Below are 22,671 nucleotides of genomic sequence, written 5' to 3'. Positions count from 1 at the left end.
TTGTGTCACAAATAGCTGCATGTGGGTAAATATAGTTTTTAATTGGGAAACAAATTAAAAAAATTCACCACTTCCCTTTCAAAATGGAGAATAAAAACCAAAAAATTGTATATAATAATATATTTCAAATTAAATAATTTTTTATAAAAAGTAATACTAGTTCTAAATTTGTATGGATAAACGTTGACAAAATTTCAAAAATCCCTTCCCTTAGAGATAGCAAACTTTTATATTATTTTGCTTTTGCGAGTGTAATTTTGAAAATTAAAATAAAAGTAGATTTAGAATAAGGCTATAACATAAATTATTGCGGGTAAGGCTGCGGAGAAAATCACTCGCCAATTTTTTTTCATTCGATTTTTTTTTTTCTAAAATTGATAGATAAATAGATTGATATATTTGATTATTTTGTAATTAAACTTATCAACAAACATAGTTACAGAATAATATTATTTTATGTGCGTTATCCTATGCAAAATCTCCAAGTCTTTTTTAATTTCTGAAACTATAAAACTGCAATACTGAAAACTTTGGGTATATTGACTATGATCGTTTTTCCCCGCAGCCCTTCGTGTGTAAATTTCTCAAAAATGTATAGTCCATAGCGTTTTTCTATTAAATTGAAATTACACCTTTAACGCATTACATTTTCAGGCTATATACTATAATATGTGTAAATAATTAAAATGTTTGCATTAAGTAATTAGCATCTAAGCACTTTATAGTTTACACGTATACACTAGTTAACTAAATTGACATAATATATTTGGTCGACTTGTTGTAGAAAACAATTATGTAACACATTATTACTGATATAAGATATTACATAATAACATTAGTATAATACATCTTAAGCAATAAAATTCGCTATCTTTACCACGTTTTTCGTGCTTTTAATACGTTTTGGCCGTCGTTTCGGTACTGATAACGATTCAAAGTTTAGATATATAAAGAACGGCTATATCCGACAAGTACAGTATAACCGTCGCCGACCACTCTTGTCTTGTCCATTTCAAAAAACCAATCCAGACGAAAAAAATGGCCCTTTCGATGATCACAAAGAACCGCAACGTCATAGCAGCCGTCGGGCTCGCTTTTCTGGTATCGACCGTTGAACTAGCGCCCTTCTTCGACTTGCCGGGTAAAATCGGTAGCAAAGTAAGTACAACGTAAAATAATTTTTTTTTAAAAACCGTACATACATAAGTCATACATAATATACATTATATACTGCATCGACACAAACGACTTTACTCGTGTTTACGGCCTACGATGCCTTTCTATCATTCTATTTTAGAATACATTTTAATAACCATACGATGTGGTTTTTTTTCAACAAAAATTACACAGAAGACAACCTTTATTTTGCATAAACAGATGTGTTGCTCCTTGTCGTTTTTATACAGAAAATCAGATTAATATAATATTGTAATGTAAAAACGTTGTGTTTATACAAAACTCGCATAAAGTCGTAGGTATGAATAACTGTTCTCTAGTTTACAATGTCACTATTATAATATTATAAAAACTAATTATGGTAATTAATTATAAGAGATAAACAATTTTTTAATTTTTAATAGTAGCTTAGCAAAGAAATTTGAACACTATACTATAAAGTCTATTATAACAATTAACAGACTCTATTGCTCTTCAAGGCTTAAGTATTATAATATAAAGATATTTAAATATTTATGATAATTTTTTTTTATATTGACAATATTGTTGGGCGTTTTGTTCACAGGCTATGGAATTCGGGGATAAAGCTTTAGGAATAGCTAGTGGTATAGGCGAAAAATTCGGTCTAGGTGAAGGATTCGGCATTGGATTAGGAGGCAACAGTGGAGGAAAAGGTGGTATAGGTGAAGGTTTCGGTCTAGGAGAAAGTTTCAGTATAGGAGAAGGTTTTGGTATTGGTCAGGGGGGCGGTAATGGAGGAGGAAGTGGTATTGGCGAAGGATTCGGTTCTGGCCAAGGAAGAGGCAGCGGACAAGGAAACGGTTATGGTCACGGTCCTGAATGTGGTGAACCACCACATGTAATTAACCACCATGGACCACCTCCAAAATGCTAACAAGTAATTTGTCAACATTATGTGTTCGACTATAAGCTTAAGTAATAATTTTTTTCCTAATCGACCAATGCAATGTTTAAAACATCAAATAGTATTATTATATTATTATTGTTATTGTTAACGTTAATTTGATCAATTATTTTTTTTATAATATTATATTTACAACAATTTTAGTATAATTATTAGCACACGATACAATTTAATATTTATTATAATACAATGTACACATTTTACATCATGTAACAATTTTTAAACATTTTATTTTGGTTTTAATATTACATAAAAAGGGAATAATTATTTGTCATCTCACAATCTATAATTCACTTATAAAAAAAAGTACAGTATGTAAAATGTTCATTTGGTCTGCAAATAAAATGTTTCTGTTCCGATAAAACATTCGACTTTATAAGTTAACATAATATCTATAACTACATAATATGTAAACTAAATATATTATTAAACGACGTGTAACTTGTTTCTAAAATTGAATCACACAATAATTAAATATAATAATAATTCTAGTTTCCGAGACATAGCTATGCAATATTATCACGTGTAAATCGTTAGCAATATCAAATGCATGTAAATATTATTATCTTCGAGCATCCATTTAACAAAGGGCGCCTAGATTTCCTATAGAGCTAACAATTATTTATTTTCCATCAGTTATATCGTTTAAGTTAATGGCATGGCGGCTACTTTTCATTAAGAACATCTATAAGCATTTCATCCTGCTCCGGTAAGTCTGGCCGCATGACTTCACGCTTAAGTCAGAGCTTATACGCTCTGACGATTTTACAGACTTTCGAACCGGTTCAAATGAGATCGTTGTACCTCTAATAGCGTCGGGAAGTCGGGAAGCTAATGGAAATTTCCCGTTATCTTCCCGGCGTTAAATAGGAAGCCAATACGTAGCGGAAGTGCCAGAATATTATGGTCATTCGACAAAATACAAGTCCATACCGAGTTAGAACAGCCTGTTAACTTCCTATTTAATGCTGGGAAGATAACGGGAAGTTTCCCATTGGCTCCCGATGCTATTAGGGAATACACTGGTTCTGTACACAGTTGGGTCTCATAACAAATTGTTATTGAAGTAAGAGGCAACGGCACAACCGTCCACAGTGGACTTATTGTTGAAGTCCGTCCAGCGGCCAGCGGCTGTTGACGATGAAGTTTGGAGGCCACCGGTTGCGTCTACCGAGGGAAAGCGTTTCATTGAACTGGCCGTAAAATCACTGGAAGCACCATAAGTCGGCGGTCCGAATCTATAAAAAAAAAAAAAAATTATATTTATTACCGGCCAGTAACGTTTTTTTTAAAGTAAGTACACTTAAAACACTAACGGTCGTGACGACAATAAAAATGTAAAAAACAATTAAAAACTGTTACGGTTCTTGGAAATTTGATAAGGAATACTCTCAAGTACAGACATTTCGCACTAAATATTGTACGCCCAACGATATTTAATGGTCACTCTGTGTGACAGTACCTGTACCTAACATTCTTAACGTTTCCAAAGGTAGAATTTCATTTTAGTTCAGTGTAAAATGTCAATATACGTATGATAAAACATAGGTGCCTTATACGAATTTAAATCCAGTAGGCAATGGCATTCAGTACATACATGCATAAAAATAATATATATTATTATACTCGGTGGTAATAGATTACTGTACACAAGTGTTATGCATAGAGATGTCTTATATCAATCTATGTTAAGTCGAAAGTCGATGTACGATAAACGACAACTACTGTTGGCCCAGTTTTGGTAGATAAAAATAACTGTCTTACATGTCGCCGTATTGATGGGCGGCCGTCGCATTGGTTCTGGCCGCGTTTTGTTGGTATCCGTCCCAAGTCGTCCCGTCGTAGTAACCGTTGTACTGGATACTCGGTTGAAGCCTCCAGTCAGCAGTACCTGCTCAAGAAGGGATTTGATTATTTTCTTAAAATTGTATATGCTATCTAGTGCTGTCTTGGCAGTGACAAAAGGCTGGACAATCACTAATGTGGTTGTGGCCGATCCGGATCTAACGCTAGCTAACAACGACTCCTCAATTTATAATATTTTACAATACAACAAAATATATGTATTCTACAAGATCGTCAATATTTTTTTTATTCAGAGCCCAAAAGTAAGCAAAGTGTGGCGCCATCTACACTTCCGTGTCGCAGAACAAGTCTAACGGTAAACTCCGCTAGATGGCGTTATGCGTACTCTGTCACAGCGGTATGTGATACAATTTTTTTTTTTACCACCAGAGAGAAACACTTCAATCGTTTTTTATTGCTCGAAATTACAATTATAATACGTCAGAGGTATTTACTTTGATTAAATAATAACAGCTGAAGCCGATTGACGCGTCTAAGCTCAACTAACAGACTGTCATAGTTAGTTATACCTTCTTCTCTGTTTCTTAGCGTTCCAAGTCTAAATGTACTTTTCGGTCACCACAAAACATCTCTGTGGTCTCTTTCCATCTCATCCAACCGGACTTCCAGTTGCGAGATGGGAATATTGGGAGTAAAAAACGGATCCCCCCTTTTAAGCGGTTTTCTGTCTATACCTAGTTTTCCATTTTTCTCAAAACAATATTACTTTTCTATCAATTTCGGATAATACTAAACATACACTTTTTAACAAGACTGTGAAAGTGTCTAAAAATTAAAATACGCAATTTTCGATTAAGTATTTTTAGACGTTTCTAATTTGAGATACAGTATTCATATTTTGAAACAACAGCTAGAATATATAATATTATATTTTTAATTGATTTTTAGATACTTAGGTTTTTTTCTAAATTGAAATATAATAGTTACTAAAAAAACTATCAAACATAAGAACTTTAAAGTACCGTTATAACAATTATTGTATTACGATTAGTGTAAGTTTATTTTTGAAATACAGTCATTTCGAACAATGTGTACGCTTTCTAAAATTTTGTACATGCGAATAACTCAGTTGAACATAGTTTTAAACACCTGACCAGCCCCACAATATATTATACATTTTTTACATTGGTATTCGAATGTAAGAGAATGATCCACTATCGCTAATACTAAGTAATATTATGTTTTAACAAATAAAAAATTACCAGTATAAGTAGGTGGATTTAAGCTTTCGCAAAAGTTACTGTTGATTATATTATGTTGCACGTTAGAGTTGCTTTGTTTTCTCCATCTAGCTCTCCGGTTGCTGAACCACACCTTAAAATTAAAATCATTATATTAAGTCATAATTATTTATATATTTCAGTATAGGTACTATGTTTTGTTTCTCGTGTAAATCGAAATAGATTTTTTTTTAGTGAAAATCATCAATATTTTATAGTAACTATCTTGAAATAATTGTTGTTTATAAACGACAAATACAACCAAAAATTGCTATAAAACACAATATTTAATCATTAATTTCAAAAATGTGTTAAAACATTGCAAAAAAGTTTTTCGCCAGAGATTCAATATATAAAACTGTTGTTAAAACATGATGGAAATATTATAAAACTCTATGACGATAATGTAATAATATTTTTTATCGACATGATTAGAAACGTATTCTTTTGATAAACTTTACTTAAGTTTTTCCGACTAAACCTATCGTAACTGCCATTAAGCGGTCATTTGACAGCACTTGAAAAATTATATCATTTGTCAATCTTTGACGTATGGGAGACTTGTATCAAATCGAGTGACATCTTAGTACACTTTAATACTATTAATAGTTAGCTATTAGTAGTTTAGATAATAATAGCTTACTTGAACTCTGGGTTCCGGAAGTCCAAACTTGGCGGCCAGTGCTTCCCTGGCCGCTATGTCTGGGTATTGGCACGTTAAAAAGGACCTTTCCAGTCCTTCGAGCTGCTGTGAGGTAAACGCGGTCCTTCCTCTTCTCTGTTTTCTGGATATCACAATACCCGGTTCCGACGGAACGTCCACGTCGCCGGTTCTTCCTGTATAACATGCAAACAAAATACCGTCTCCAATAACAACAATAGAATTTATCAAAATATTATGACATAAGTTTGCCAATATACAATATGTTTATTTCCTTCCAGCACATCCTCCGTAATCTCCAATGTAAACGTCACACATGCAAGCTGATGTGTAATTTTTTCTTAGTGATATTTAAAAAAAAAAAAATACAAACGTAAACGATGATAATAATAATAATAATATTATATTATATTAAAAACTTATATTTTTAGATTTTTTTTTTAGGGCGGGGGTTGTTGGACCGTGTGAATTCAATCATCCGTAAACAGGTTGTATTTGTACACTACTGCAGCCGGTGTGGTCCTGGCTCTCTCTCTCTCCTTTTTGACTTTTGTCATATTTCTGTAATACTACATAATAACACACACAACTAAATATGTAAACCAATACAACGTGAATATGCGCATTATTATTATCCACTCGGTTTTGATATTGTATATTTTGTACGTCAACGTCATTGTGTGATGCGCGCACAATAACGCACATGCACGGTTTTTGTCATAAACTTTTTCCCCCATCCTTATTTTTTTTTTTTAATAATTTAAACGTATAATATCGTTTACATTGTAAACATGTGTGTCGTTGTGTTCAAAGTGCAAATAAAAAAGGCCAGGAAAAAAAAAACTATAATCGTTTTAACAAAACTCAGGAAACGTCTCCGGCCTAAACCGGTAGTTGACGGTGTACATAACATCCTTAGGGTAAACATAATAATATGCCGTGCAGATACACTGTGGTAAAAACGAACCCCTGGATTCTGGGCTAAGGATAATGTTCAATAATATTGATTTGTGTACAGTATTATTCTTCAGTATAGCGTTTTAAAATTAATATGAAAAATAAACAATATTACCCATTGTTCAGTACATCCTGTGTATAGCACGGAGTTTTATTTTGTGTATTTAATATATTGATAAAAAGTTATCGAATCGTAACAACATAGCAGAAGTCTTACGGTCAAACAGTTTACACCTATACAATTGGGTAATAAGTGTATTATAATTAAAAGTGTTCAATAAGTATACTTATTGTAGGATGATTGTGATCGATATACATGCACTTGTTGCATACATGTAGCAGACTATATGTATTAGTTTTTCGTCATTTTTACCCAAAAAGCAAGACAAAATCACAGATACACTAACGAATCATTTGGATATAATATTAGGCAATATTTTTAGAGAACACTAATTTTATACCTGTTCCCCATAAACTTGCCCGTTTATAAAAAACCTTTACCGGTACCTATTAACGTTGCTCATTATAATTAATATTTTGTTGTCTTAGTCTAAAAACTTTATAAATGTATTAATTGTATGCAAATTTCTCACTCGTCAAATGTTCTACGGCTGGACGTACAACTGTTATCCATTTTAAGTAAATTGCCTGCCTGATAACTAATATATTTATTTATTTGTTTATTATTAATTAGCGGTCGGGGCCGTTATGTTATTAGATCAAAACCCGTGTTGTACCGCTAATGTACAATACAATATGACATTATTGTATACAAACATGGAACTCTTAAAGTATTTCAACCGAACCGAAGATAGAGCACGCGCGGATAAACGTTCATTATTTTTTTTTTCCTCTTTCATCGGACCGCGCGCGCATCTTGTAATAATTCAATTTCGACAACAGATAAAAACCAGTTTTTCCCATCACTCGCGCTCACCGGGAACGCGCACACAACCGATACATTATTAGCCGTGCAATATATATATATATATGTATATAAATAGGTACACAATTATTATTATTACGGCTAGTAAACGATGATCGTGATCATGGTCGTGACGTCCGAAATCAATCCGTTTTCGGTGTATTACACACACACAAACGGGCAACAGAAAATGATATACAACGACGAAGGTAATCGAGGGTCGTCTTTTCGACGTTGGCACATCGTCAATGGGGTGTGTGGGGGGGGGGGGAGGGTTTTGTGGGCGGCACACAACTCTTTTTCCGTTTCAACGGTTTCGCGTACCTCGCACCACAGTGTGGCGCGGCAGAACAGCTTATTATAACGCGGTGGGTGCTCGCCGATCATCGTTTTGTCTCTCTCTCTCTCTCTCTCTCTCTCGGCCACGCTGACCATTATTATAACATTACGTTTTATTATCGCCGCCGCCGCAATGAAAAGAATATAATAATATGTCTTGTACCGTGTACACGGGGACGACATGTTGCGGGGGAGCGCGGTAGTGGCGGCGACGCGAAAAAAAGACCAGAGAGAAGACGGCCGAAAGTGATCGGGGCGGCGTGTTTTGCATGGCAAGGCATTGTCCGCGATCAATGGGTCAGATAGAGTCGGCGGGTCCATTGTGTCGGGTGCTCGCCGGTTTTGTGTGCCGGAAAGGCCACCCGCACTTTGCCCATTAATAACGTTTGCCGGGGACACGCATGCGTGTGTATGTTTACGTCACCGGCGAGCGGTAATTTCCCATATTATATTCTCTCTTATCTCGAGATAATAGGGTCATCACTTTTTCTCCTCCTCCTACCCTCATCGACTCGCCCCTCTCACCCCTCGCCCCTGCTTTTAATCGATCAGAGATATTGGATAGATACAACGTACCTACCTACCTACGCGAATGTGTAAATCACAGTTTTAAAAAAAAAAACTAATTTTGTGAAACGAATAGGTGCAGAAAGTCGACTCGAATTCGCAGCTGTACAATCAACAAACGCCCGGAAGTAGGACTGATTAAGTCCGTGACTAATTCTCATAGAACTAATGCGCAATAGACAGCTGCTTGTAACGATTAACGGACATTGGGTTAATGCGAACTGAGTAAATTGCCTAGATTAACCGGCCGTTTTTAATGCATACTAGATAAATAGTAAAGTCAGTTGTTTAATTAGATTCACCATACCGAGTTAAATATTACTCAGTGATAAAACAATATTTGCACGTAAACCTTAATTAAAATTCTTACTAATGATTCTCATTTAATTAATGCTAACAAATATGTACTGTAAGACTATAGTGATTTAATTAACTACAGTCAATATTGCAACTATAAAATATTACGTATGAAAGCATAGATGTCATGATATGTGTCTAATAACCACCTAAATCACAGCCAGCTGACAGGACACCATTTTCATTTATATAATAAATTTTTTGTGTATATCTATAAAAAACAATTTTATTTTGTCATTATATTAACCTTTTTTTGAGTAGGTATACAAAATGTATGATTAACAACTATTTAAATTAATAGCTGTCAAATAATTGGAAATATAATCATTCTATAAAATAAATAAAAAATAACATTTTTATGTTATAAGCGTTAGGTGTAACTATTTTATTATTTTACAATTTGACAAATTAAACCAAAAGTTATAAGCTTTTACCTAATTAAATAATATGTAAACTTAAAATTAAACTAATATTTCTAAAGTCAGTACTTGATTTTGTGGATTAATTGGTTTTGATTTATTTTTGGTGTACTATAAAATATGCATATTCTTGTCTAATGGCTTTTATTATTTGCATTATAGGTATGGTCAGATTGAGCTTTGTTAAAGTCAAATTACAAAAAAAAAAACAAATTATATATTATAATCAAACGGAGTAGTTGAAGTTTATAATAATACAATATGAATTCCGGTACATTTTCGGACACCCGCTTGGACCGGAAATCGAATTAAAATAATTATTATTGTCGACAGTATCGAACAGGCAATCTTAGTTGGCGAGATGTGTTATTTCGGTTAAATTATATATTAAAACATAAACGTGTGTGTTCTATGTTGTTTTTTTTCTCCAAAACATAGCCATAAAAAACAACTCGTCTAATTCACCGTAACCAATACACAGAGGTTACACGCGTCCACTGCAGCAGTTCAAAACTGAAAACTAGTATTAGTATTATTTTTGGCGCTTTAGATTATAATAATATTATCATAAAAATAATTATTAAAATAACCGGCGCGGTCATCATCTCTACAGGTTAGTTTCGTGTGACAAAAACGTTTTAACGTTATATTAACGCGATTGATATGAAGCCATCGCGTTTGTCGCAGTACGTCCACGATAATATTATATTAGTTTAAAATATTGTGTATCTACATAATATTCATAGGTGTGTTATTATTACTACAACACCGCGACCGTTCGCATGAGGATGATAATCTAAAAATTATCATATTTATTATGTATTTGCCCGCCTAAGAGATAAGATATTATACAGATATAACGTACAAGAGTGTCAGTACATAATATAATAAAGTTATCTTCCGCAAGTAGGTTACAAAAATTAAACCCCCGTCACCTATGTATTAAGGAGTAAGCTGTACAGTTTAATACTATAATATGTTGTACGCTACGGTATACATAGAAATTTCAAATTATAAAGTATAGGCAATTTGTTTAGATATTTAACGAGCTTAATATCTAATACTATGTTAACTAAGTTTGTACAAAAACATGTGAGAGGTTAGAATGGAGATGTACTTTTCTAAGCAACTGAGCAAGAGTAACAGTAAAACCAATCAAGAAAAAAATTAAAAACTTTATTTAAATGTTGATAAGTGCGATTTTAGATAAAAATGTTTTTTTGAAAATGAGTTACAGGACACAGTATAGTTTTCATAGAGTGATTATAGTTCTCTAATGTTACCACAGATAAACAATTAAATATATTCTGCACTAGTTTCCTGTAGTTATGTACTAAGTAAAGGAACAGAATCGGCAAATTTTGTTGGATTTGAGTCTTATGACTTATCTTTACAAATAATTTGAATTATTATTTGAATATATTTTTAATTATATAAAAATTGTATTTTTACTTAATTTACTATAACTAATAATGTTTAAGAAATAACAGAAATAGCCCACAGAAATGTTAACTTTGGGTGGCTACACTTGGTTTGTTGTACAATATATTATATGACGTGTACATTGTTTATATCTGTGAGTGTCTCGTTCCCACGTAGGAAAAAATTTAATTAAATACATACGTTACCATTTAAAAAGTAAAAGTTTTTAACACATAAACGCGATGGGGTCATATTTTTTATAACTATGAAGAATAATTATAAGTAACAGTCTAATATCTTCTGAGATATTGACTGGTTCGCGGTTAGTGCACCGACACATATACCGAATCATAATACATTCGAATTTATTCAGAATATTATTATTTTTTATTTTTAGCGATAATATGTCGACCTTTGTGATATCCAGCAAAAAAAAAAAATATACAGGTATCGCGTCGCGTTAGTTCCGGAAATGCAGTCGTTCGATCCGGATCTATTCGGAAGCGGTTTACACACCGATTTATATCTCATCCGAGTGTTGTTGTTGTTTTTTTTTTTTTGTTAACGTGGAAACGTGGTCGGTAATATTATTACCGACACGGGAGAAATGTGCGAAATCGCAGATTTATTTTCGATTCCGAAAGGATACCATAATGGCGAAATTACAATAATGTAACCTTGTGGGTGTGCCGCCGGTGTATTATGCACGACCCGCTACACAAGTCGCTTAACCCCCTCGCCGGTGTCCGCGGAGCGGTGCCTTTGAGAGTCGCGGCCGCGGCGGTCTCCAATACATAACGCACAAGGGCCGCGCCGCTTTTGTATATTATTATTATTATTATTATCATCATCATAAGTACAATAATAATATGTATTTATTGTAATGGTAATAATAATACTAATAACGTCGGTGTGTGGTGTCTCCCTATCGGGGTGCCGTTGTGCGAATGTTTTGTGTGCTGTCGTCGTCGCCCGTGTATAATGTGCTGCTGGTGCTCCTCTCCTCTCATCTTGTGTGTGTGTGTGTGCATCGCTAGCCCGGTGGCCCGAGGGCGGCTTCCTTTTTCCAACGGGTGACCCCCATTGTCGTTTGCTGGCACATAATGCTATCGGTGTGTATAATATGCGCCGGACCCGAAAAAAATATGTATAAAAATAAAAATACAGCACCGAAATTGACTCCGTCGGCCCCGCGGTACGCATAACATAAACGAGCAATTTGTTGCAGCAGTTTTTATTACATCGACACCTTTTCGCTAAACAACATTTTTTTTTTCCTCCTCATTCATTCTTATTTTTTCCCAGTGTTTTGTATTTTGTGTCTGCGTGTGTGTGTGTGTTTGATATTATGCCGACCACACAGACGCCGACGACGTTTGGCCAAAGCGCTCATACCGCCGCGCAGCCACTACCGATATAATATTATTATTATTAGCAGACTCGCCGACGACGATTTCGGAAAGTCGGTCCTTTTTTTTTTAAATATTTTTCGTCAATAGGTATACATATATATATATATATATATGACCTTGCACCACTTCGGACGGCTTAAAAGATGTTTTTACAAAAACATTGCGTTGTCGCACTATACCTACCGTACATAGGCGCAGTACCTAAACTATACGTCCCCGGACAATGAGCGCACACAGGTGAACCTCCCCTCCCCGTCGCCCTCCCCCACAAACATACATAATACGTCGAGAATAAAACGGCCGACGGAAACGGATAAACAATAAAATTAACGACGATTTGTCGTCGGCGGCGGCCTTTCCGTTTGCGGCCGTTCTGTACAAATAAAATTTATAATATAAAGACGGTGATCGAAATGAGGGGGGGGGGGCAAAAAAACACGTTTTTTTCTTACCATCGCCCAAGTATAGACACCCACCAGCTAATAAAGGTTAAGGCGCGCGAATTTTTACGACGGCGTTAAATACATTTTGAAATATTGCGGCACTAACCGCGCGCGAAACACAGACGATATTTCTTTTCTTATTTTTTTCTTTTTAAACATGTATAAAACAAAGTGTACGTAAGCCCGGCGGCATACCCAAGTAGTGTTGCGGTCACGAAGTTCTAATATTATTCGAGATTTTTTTCACCGAGAAAGGCTGTACCTCATAAGCGTTATAAAAAAAAAAAACAGTATGCGATTCCGTTTATAACTGGCAGCCGATGGCGACGCTTTTTTAATATTTTTATACGAACAAACGGATTTCAAACCGACAAATAAAAAACCGTTTTACCAGCATTGTTAGGAATAGCTAAATAAATATGCATCTAAATAGAACGATAGGACGTATTAAATACAAATATTATCTAGATAACATAAAATATATAATTATTTCAAACATCACCTTGTCAATAGTATATTAAGCCAAATTTTAGTAAAAAAAAATGTAATCAATACTGATTTTACAACATTATTCTATACAAATGAAACATTTACTTATTTATTTTCTACAACTTTAGAAGTATGTGCATAAAAACGATTTATGATTTATTAAAAATTTTACTAAAACTGTCTTCGCATTTCAAAACCCATAGTGTACCCATAAGAATAAAAACAAATTCTAAGAAAACCAGATGGATTGGTAAAATTGATGATTTCAACGCCAACCTTAAACATAATTGCTTACATACACAAGGTATTACGGTCATAACTACAAGGCAAGTCGAAAATATGTAATAATTGGAATTAATTACCGGCGCTGTGCTCGTGAATGTTAAAAAGTAAAACATATATTACTATCACGACCCACATATTATTCATGTACATACCTATTATGTACAATACGACAACAAATTGACTGCTGCTATTGGTACGTTTCCATTCACCATTATGCCCTTCTAAAAGTTTGGTTTCTATACAACTATTTACTTTGGTCATAATGGCAGTTCATGTCATGACCATTCGTTTGTCTATATACTTGAATAGTTAATAATTATTATCGTTTTGATTTCAGTTTTTAGTTTTTATACATTCAAATGTAATTACAGTGAAGATATTATCACATTTCCAGATATAACACTAAAAGTACACTTTAAAAATAAAAATATCTGCAACCGTTTAAGGACAGCACTTAAAAATACACTAAAAAAAAGGGAGTGAAAACCGTATTTTCACTTGACATTATTGAATAAATCGATTGAAAATTTAGCTTACTATGTCAATTTTAATTTAATTAACTTGATTTTCGATAGGGTCAATTATAAAATATTTGGTTGTCACTTATATTCGATGATTTTTTTTTCCTGTTTTGAAGATAAAAAAAATGTATAAAGAGTCTTCAACTCTAAATAATTGAAAATATTTAACTTGTTTAAGTTAATAATTGGTTAATATTTGATAGAAATTGTCTCAAAGCGGTTAAGACTTGTTCTGTTACCTAATGTAAAGATTTAAAACTGTTGTTTTAGGTATACAAAAAATAACAATTAAGGTATCAAAAATGTGCAAATGTTTTGATATGTTTATAATAAAGTTTTGTGGAAATGTAAAATTATAAGTGAAAATTGTTGTGTTGGTTTTACACGGAATATCTGTCTGATGGTGTAAATACAGAGTATAATCATTTGGACGCATCGACAAAGATAAACTGCACAGTTTATAATGTTGTTTACGTCTTATGTTCTGTGTGTATAAATCAAACTATTCAATATAATTTAAGATTGTCTCGTATTACATGGACGATATTTATTTTAAATTTTTTTTGCCAATTTATAATGTGTTTTATATACACCTATATATATAAAAAAAAAACGTGTAATATTTTCTTTTAACCCGTCGGTGTGAAATGTGAATTATCGAAACTGGACTTAATGGTCTAGATACAACATAGAGTGTCTCGTTGGGACGTCAAAAGAAACTATCAATTATTACTTGAGATGGTCGAAAAATGGCGTAAAATAATCGTACACCGAAGTGTAAGATGTGTAGCGCGTAAATGGACACATTTTCGCTTGATACATTATTATTAATATTATTATGTGTTGTAAGCACAATATTTTAACAGCAGGGCATTAGGAAAACACGGGTTTTTCAATGGGATCCGTGTGTGGGACAACTGAGAAATATGTGCCACCGATATATTATATAGCCGCCGGGGTCTAATGATGTTTCCGGAAGCTAAACTAATGCTGTTAAATCGATCATTAGGAGTGTTTTTTTTTTTTCTGTTTCGGTCACATCGGTAGCCGCTGCTGAGATACCCGACGACAATAGAGGCACGCAACGAGCAACAGGACCCAAGATGCAATATATAATATAAAAATAAATAATGGATTCGCGGACGTGTGATTAATGAAAATTTCTCGATGGTATTTAACAGAATTATTTTTATTATTGTTATTATCAGTATTATCATCACTATATATATATATATTATTATTATTATATCCGACTCTACCCCAGAAACGGTCAATTAAGCCGCGCCCCGTCGTCGACCCTGGGCATTGTTATTTATTTCGTTTCTAACACCCAAAACAAGTTAAACGGTTGACGACGGTTCAGCGCCTCGTCGGTAGCCACCGAGAAACACACAATATACCTTTTCGCCCAGTCTGTAAATAATACATTACGCATACAAGTGCGCGTTAATGGACTTGCAGCATATCGGGTGCGCAAAGGTGTGTTTGGTTACCTGGAATTTTTCTGCCCGGTAGTCGGATGAACAAATAGTATAGGTAGCAAAAATATTTCTTACTAATATAAACGATATATTAACGTTATAGTTTCGTCATAACTCGTCTTTATGTATCTATTGCGCGTACGCTGAATGATCTCATTTGTACAGTTAATTAGATACTTTTTAGCTTAAGCCGAGAGGATATTTTGAATAGTAGGTATACCTCACACAGTAAAACGTATAATTATGTTTTAAAAAATAGTAATATTTTATATCGATTGATATGATGTATACAATGTATAGGTACATATTTTATTTATGTTGATAACATTACTTTAGAATCCTATTTGACAGGAAAATCAAATAATAATAACACCGATGAAATATTTTCCCAAACATTAAAAAACAGTTTTGAATTTTCACGGGAAAGTATTTCATTTTGGACCAAAAAAGCCCTGCACTATTTCCACTGTATCTATCGAACTAACGATGCGCTGAAGAATCTGACAACTGATTTGAGTTTCACGTCGGTTTTTTTTAAAAAGATGACTTTCTTAATTTTTTTTAACTTTGATATTCAAAGTTGGCCGGCATTTAAATAAAAAATAACATATAATCAAAGTTTAACAAAGAGTGACACTTAAACCACGGCTTATACTTTGGTAGCTAACTAACATTTTTACTCTTAAAAGAAATATATATGTACCTAAATATATCAACCGTTTTATTTTTTAATAGATGGTTTCTATAATGTAGACCACACTCCAACAACATCTTAAATTGACAATAAATTGATTCCCCTAATTTTTCCGAATTAAACAATTACTTATTTTCATTTTAATTAAACAGCAAAAGATACCAAATTTAGAAATTGGATTCGGGAAAATAAAAAAATTGCAGAATGAATACTTGTAAAATGGTTTATGGTTAGTTTTTTTTTTTGGTGAGAAGAATTGTTTTTATATTAACTTATATAAAATATATAGACCAAACAAAGCATATTTAAATTTAAGTAAAATATGTATTTACTCATGAATAAATAAATACGAATACACAAACCTCCTAGATTAATATTTTATTAAATGTTATCTACATTTACCACTTAGCACACCACATTTTCGTACATATTATGGAATTTTTTTTCTTATAACTTTTGTAATCGCATAAATCATAGCGAATATTAGTTGACATTTAAAATAATATACTATTTGAAACGTCAACTCATTTTCGCTATATTAATATTCCACAACGAACATTTTTAATGTATGCAAAAATAATGTATGTGTTCATCTGAAAATAACTAATATATCTAACATATGCCTAATCAAAATTTTGCTTTGAAGTTTTACAATATATTTTGTGTACTCGGCATTCAAATTTTTTAATAATGAAACGTGCGGGATACCTTAAGTTGCAAAACAAATCACTGTATAGAATATTACTGTAAATAATGTGTGATTATATACTTTTTTACGCATAGGCTCGTGCATTGGTATTAGAGATACCAGTTTACTATATTATAATATATTGTTCTACTCTATAATAATCCATCAAAAGCGTTATGTATATCTTTAATGAATGCGCAATAGGTCAAACTTATGTCTTTAGTCCCGGTAGTTTAACGTTATGTAAATGTATTAATAGGCAACGATAAAATTATCGTCGGCGGCTTATGTCAACTCATATTTCATAAGCCGAAGGGAGAATATAATTATATTAATTTGTTTGAAATATTATACCGATTATTTTATCAAATTTGTTTAAACGCCAATTTCATAGAAAGTCTGATTTTAAAATCTGATGAATTTAAAGTCAGACCAAAGCCTGACCATATACATTTATTATATATATTTATTTTTTTTTTTGTTGCTAAACACAGAACACTGTACGCAACCTTTAGTGCATCTATGTTACAATATAGGTTGAACTGATGTTAATTTTACCTGCTAGAATGCCGTCGATCGAGTAATTACTGTGACGATCCGATCTAATCGTTGTGTCTCTGACCTCTTCGGAGCAATACGGTGACCGTTTAGGGCACGTTTTCTGAAAAAAAAAAGATTAATAATTTACAAATTTAAATAACCAACACTGTCCGAAACAATACAATAGAACAGTGGCGGTGACAGAATTTTGAAGGCGGTAGGGCACAACAAGGACGAGGGCCTGTAGTATTCCAGTAAAACCCAGTCGAAGGACCAAAGTTTAAGCAAAAATCCAAAGGTCCTATTTTAAAATTGATTATTTTCCAATTTAATAGAACACAATCTGAGAAATTGTAGCTGAAAATCATATTGTATTGTACAAAAAAAAAACCATTAGGACTAATTAAAATTTTATTTTTAAAAAATAAAAAACTATTGGTAAATTAAAAAAAAAATTCAATTTATATAAACAATGTATAAATAACCATAAAGGGCACTTTTGACTTAGATAAACTACTTTAAAGTAATTTTCCTGTTTAATGGGAACTAGGTACACATTAATAATTTGTTCTTTAATCCTATGGTTTTTACTTTTTAGATTTCTTTATACAAATTATTCTTAAACTGGATAAATGATCATAAGAAAGACATTCTTAAGTAGTCTTCACCATCTACATTCAGGAAAGGGTGCGTTCACAAGGAGCTGAACAAACCAAAATTATGATTAAAATGCTATTTTATAAAGCTTCAAACTATGAGATCAAATGAATAAGCAGTTGCTAATGGCAGTATTACATCATATTTAATAACAATTGATCAAATCAGGCATTAAACCCACTTATGCCACTTAACATGTCTTCGTTGCTTAATCCGAAATAACATTATCAATGCTAATTTTTCGATGTACCTATTGCAATTTTTTTTAAGATCAAAAGTGATTAATATTGGGCACTACACAGAAGGACCCAATTAGGTAGGGCACTGGGTTTTTGGACGGGCACTCGCCCTTTCCTATTGTTGTCGCCACCGCTATAGGACTGCATTGAAATAACGTTATTTCAATCGTACATAAAAACGGATTCCGTTTAAAATAAAAAAATTAAAACTTATCCTCCCACGCCGGTGATGCGATTGCCGCTGGATTCGGTATAATATATCTACGTCCATTTCGATAACGGTCATTATTTATACTCTACCGTTCGAAGCAGTATAGCGGATTGTTGGGCTGGTGAGTTGCCAAAAAATTACATTGGGATTTTTAGGTATTTTTTAATTTTTTTTTTTATTTTACGGTCTGTCATAAAAATAAAAAAAAAACAATGGGTAATAATGCACGCGCACGACGGAGCCGCGTTGTCTGGTACGGCACACCGCCGGCAGGTATAAGGCCGAACAGATGTGTAAAGGAAAAAAATAAAAAAGATAATGTACAATAGTGGAATGTGTCGTACACCGTGTAACACGTCGGGGTTCATTAATTAATAGCGCGCGGGCGGTGCTGCCCGGCTCCGTTCATGTTGTGGGGGGTCTGTTAAAGAACATATAATACAAAAAAAAACAAAAAACAGAAATGCCAACAGCTAAAATGATTGATCAGGAATCTCGTGTTTATTAGCGTTATGATCGGAGAAAAGGTGTAGTTGTATTAAATATTCATGAGCCGTGTAGGACAAGTATTTAAGTCCACACACACGGTGTGCCCCGCACAATCCCTTGGAGCTATCAGGCCGCGACGACGTCTTCATCCAACCGACCCATTTAATCGGCTTTTTGTCTATTTCGCCAAATCGTGTAATTATAATATAGATATTATGATATTGTTATTATATTAAGATCCTGAGCACCGAGGTGCATGTATATAATTATTTTTTATGGTAATGGGCGCGTGCCTGTAACAGAGTACAGATGGTGTTTTTTTTATTCGATTTTTACCGTCATCGCCCGATGCACTTTTATAGGTATATGACGCCCACGCTCGGGTGTACACAGTACACTTAAGCCGTATAATATAGACAGGAAAATATTATAAACCACCATAGCGTTCGTTAAAGTCACTCGCCCAACCTCAAAGTGTGCCACATTTGTGGAAACTTGCCAGAAACGTCTGTAGGGTATATTATTATTATGCAGTTTATTGTCATACTATAAACATTACATTATACAGATATGTGAGGGATACTAAACGATTTGAAGGAAACAAACTAAACTATACACATAATTACAAATAAAACAGCAAATTTAAAATGTTTAAACTAAAAATATTAACAATCTTTCTTATGCGGTCAGTTAAAAACGAGCATTGTGGCTAAGTATTAAAGTTATTTCTAATTAAAGATGAAAAATTACATAAGCCAACATTTTTTAATTCATTCCTTGAGACATATCGTCATGACGCATATAATGTGCTGATTTCAAAGGTCATAATAGTTTGTTTAGCTTGAAAAATCAAATAAATTAACAATATTTTATTAAATTAATTAAATAAGTATATACCTGATGAATATTTGAAGGTAAAGGCAAATATTAAGTTAAGTTATATTACAATATTTTTTTGTATTACAAAAATAGTTTTGAGACTCTTGTTTACATAAATGTTTCAATTAATATTTTTATTTATATTTGTGTAGGAATGCTCTTTAAAATTGTGGTGACCCAAAGTCTCGGGTTCGTGTCAAATGAATACCGTACTTACGCACACTTGCATTGTTAACGTGTAACCAGTTCGATATTATAATTGTATACACTTACTTGAGCGTGGTCGCTGTTGACTATGCCCGGCCGGATGCTTCCAGTCTCTTGGTATCTGTTGAGTATCTTGGACACGCATCCGTGCGATACTTTAAGCTGTCGAGATATGTTGCTGGGCCGGACGCCCGCCGCTGCCATTTCGACGATTTTCAATCGGACCACATTAGGAAGCGGACGGCCGTTGATGAACGTACCACCCAGCTGGTTCACACGCCCTTGGCCTAAGTACAGACAGTAGAACGATATGTTTTGTAACTATTGTATATCCGGTGTAATGTCAAATCGGATTTCCGGCAACCCGATTCTCACGTGTACGCGAAAGCCATAATTAAATATTATTTCCAATTCGAAAACAATTAAATCGCCGCAATTGCCTATTTGCAATCGTATGTATTCGAGGGCGATTAACCGCAAAACTATAACGATATAATAACCGTTCACGTGACTATGTAACAGCAGATGAGATCTGTCATCTCATCCACAAGCAAGTTCCGTTCAAATCAACCGTTACCTATAGAGCGGTACAATATTATAACGGCGGGTTGCATAAAACATTGACTCGTTTGAATTTAATGGACCGCACTTGGGGGTCAAAGGTTGATAGTGATTAATAAACCACTTAAAGATCCGTTGAACTCTTAATCGACGTTCACGCGACCCAAAGATATAACACAAATTGTTAAACGTTCAAAATTAAGCCCAATGAAGTTATATTCAAAAGGTCGAATAAATATTACTAGAATTTCAAAATTAACATCGAACTTATGCCCAAAAATAAAAATAAAATTGCAAAATATGCAAGTACAATTATTTTGATCGAATTTTATAAATCAAACTGTAATATTACTACGATTATATTGTGGGTCTTTGTGTACCTTTTATCAAATTTTTTTTTTGTTTAAAGATTCGATTATTTATAAATTGTTACAACCGGTTCGTAGTCAATTGATCAAGCCAGGGTTGCACTAGCCACTGGGTCAAATTACCGGTTAAATCCCGGTGGACTGCTTCCCGCATTAGGTTATCGTGTGATTATTTTAACGCCCTACACTATAGTTTACCTACTCTTGAAATAATTTCAATTTTATAGTGTTTTCTTTTTTTAATAATTTACTGGACATTTTTACTGGTCGATAACCAGTTTTGAAAAATTATGTTTAATGTTATTTGAGTAACTCCACCTTTAACCCTTTTTCTTTCCCTAAATTTTAAATTTTAGTAATTTTAAAAATATGTATTCAAAACTGATTATCAACCAGTCAAAATTTTCAGCAAATTATTCTTAATTTAAAAACCTAATATTACAAATACGTTACCATTTTGGTTTCAAAAGTTGATAAAACTCTATAGAATACTACTAAAAATAAACATACAAATTAAAATATTGACTAATATTTTAGTACAGCACAAACCCATTTTTTTCAAAAAGAAAAACTAAGAGAAAACTGTTGTAGGGCGTTATTAAAATAATCACTCGGTATAGTTAATAGCTTCTCTGTACAGAAAGCCCAATTAAAAATGAATCTATTGGGCCACATCGCCGGTAAAAATAAGCTCCAGCTGGCGTGGGTACGCCAGTCTAACCCTGGATACATACATTTGGCTTCTTAAAAACTATTCAAATTATTATAAAAAAAATTATTGACAACAGTTTGGGATTTATAAAATATAATAGACAAATATAATAGATTGTCTGTTAAAATATAACAGACGTTGTTTGCTTTTCTATACAGCTTTAGGATAAATAACAATTAACGGTATATACTAATTTTTTTTTTCTATTTGAATTTGAATTTTCTATGCATACATTTCACATTTTTTCCTAAATCCTCAAATATTTAGTAATTTCATACTGTTGTCGAAAAGCGTCGTGTTGTGTCTATTGTCATTATTTTATTCTCGCTACATAACTATTTAGAAATATAGTTTGTTAACGTGTATAATATTGTTGACTAAATTAAAACACATACTAAACAAATTTGTTCGCTCCAACTATATCGCGTAAACAATACAATACTAAATATAACAAAAGTTGATACAAAAGGTGACACAAACGATCACTCACCCTGAAACGTAAATCCGTTATAGTGCGCCGAGTACATGGTGGTGTCAATATAATGACTATTATATTGTGTTTGGGCACATAAAACGACGGTTGTTGATTTTATCACAGGCGCGAGCAAAACCGTAAGATTAAACGAATTAAAAAACCCGACGAATCAAACATTCGTACACGTGCGATAATACTTCATAAATACATAATATTGCGACCGTTGTGGAGACTTGAGAGACTTTAGCAGGTATAACCGCAGAATACACATGCGCGCGCGTCGTCCGGCTACTGTTTTCCGATAACAGCGAAACCTGAGAAAAATACCGTCCTGTTCGGCATCATTAGGACACCGCACACACTCGCAAACAAGCACACGCAAGCACACAGAGTAGTAAACGGTATAGTAGTAGTAGGTAATATATATAATATAACAAATACATATGCGCGTTATTATAATCGCGTTGTGTATGGAAACGGCCATAT

General features: G+C 33.4%; 2 protein-coding genes across 2 annotated transcripts; one reads left to right on the top strand and one right to left on the bottom strand.

Moving 5' to 3' along the window:
- The first annotated feature begins 989 nt into the window (after window positions 1-989).
- On the top strand, window positions 990-2,368 carry LOC126841931 (uncharacterized). Its single transcript, XM_050578741.1, has 2 exons — window positions 990-1,158; window positions 1,742-2,368. The coding sequence occupies exons 1-2, from the start codon at window positions 1,039-1,041 to the stop codon at window positions 2,069-2,071; spliced, it is 450 nt and encodes a 149-aa protein (XP_050434698.1). The 5' UTR covers window positions 990-1,038; the 3' UTR covers window positions 2,072-2,368.
- A 239-nt stretch (window positions 2,369-2,607) lies between these two features.
- LOC126841886 (protein gooseberry-neuro-like) lies at window positions 2,608-22,559 on the bottom strand. Its single transcript, XM_050578644.1, has 7 exons — window positions 22,201-22,559; window positions 20,136-20,356; window positions 17,406-17,508; window positions 5,831-6,024; window positions 5,170-5,281; window positions 3,866-3,992; window positions 2,608-3,339 (listed from the first exon to the last, which is right to left on the bottom strand). The coding sequence occupies exons 1-7, from the start codon at window positions 22,235-22,237 to the stop codon at window positions 3,147-3,149; spliced, it is 987 nt and encodes a 328-aa protein (XP_050434601.1). The 5' UTR covers window positions 22,238-22,559; the 3' UTR covers window positions 2,608-3,146.
- Window positions 22,560-22,671: the final 112 nt, after the last annotated feature.

The sequence above is a fragment of the Adelges cooleyi genome, unplaced genomic scaffold (genome assembly GCF_023614345.1).
Source record: "Adelges cooleyi isolate 19-005CV unplaced genomic scaffold, UGA_ACOO_1.1 ACOO_flye_CR_arks_rails_tigmint_CR_PRNA_41, whole genome shotgun sequence".
Lineage (NCBI taxonomy): Eukaryota > Metazoa > Arthropoda > Insecta > Hemiptera > Adelgidae > Adelges > Adelges cooleyi.
This window is presented reverse-complemented; position numbering and strand designations above follow the sequence as displayed.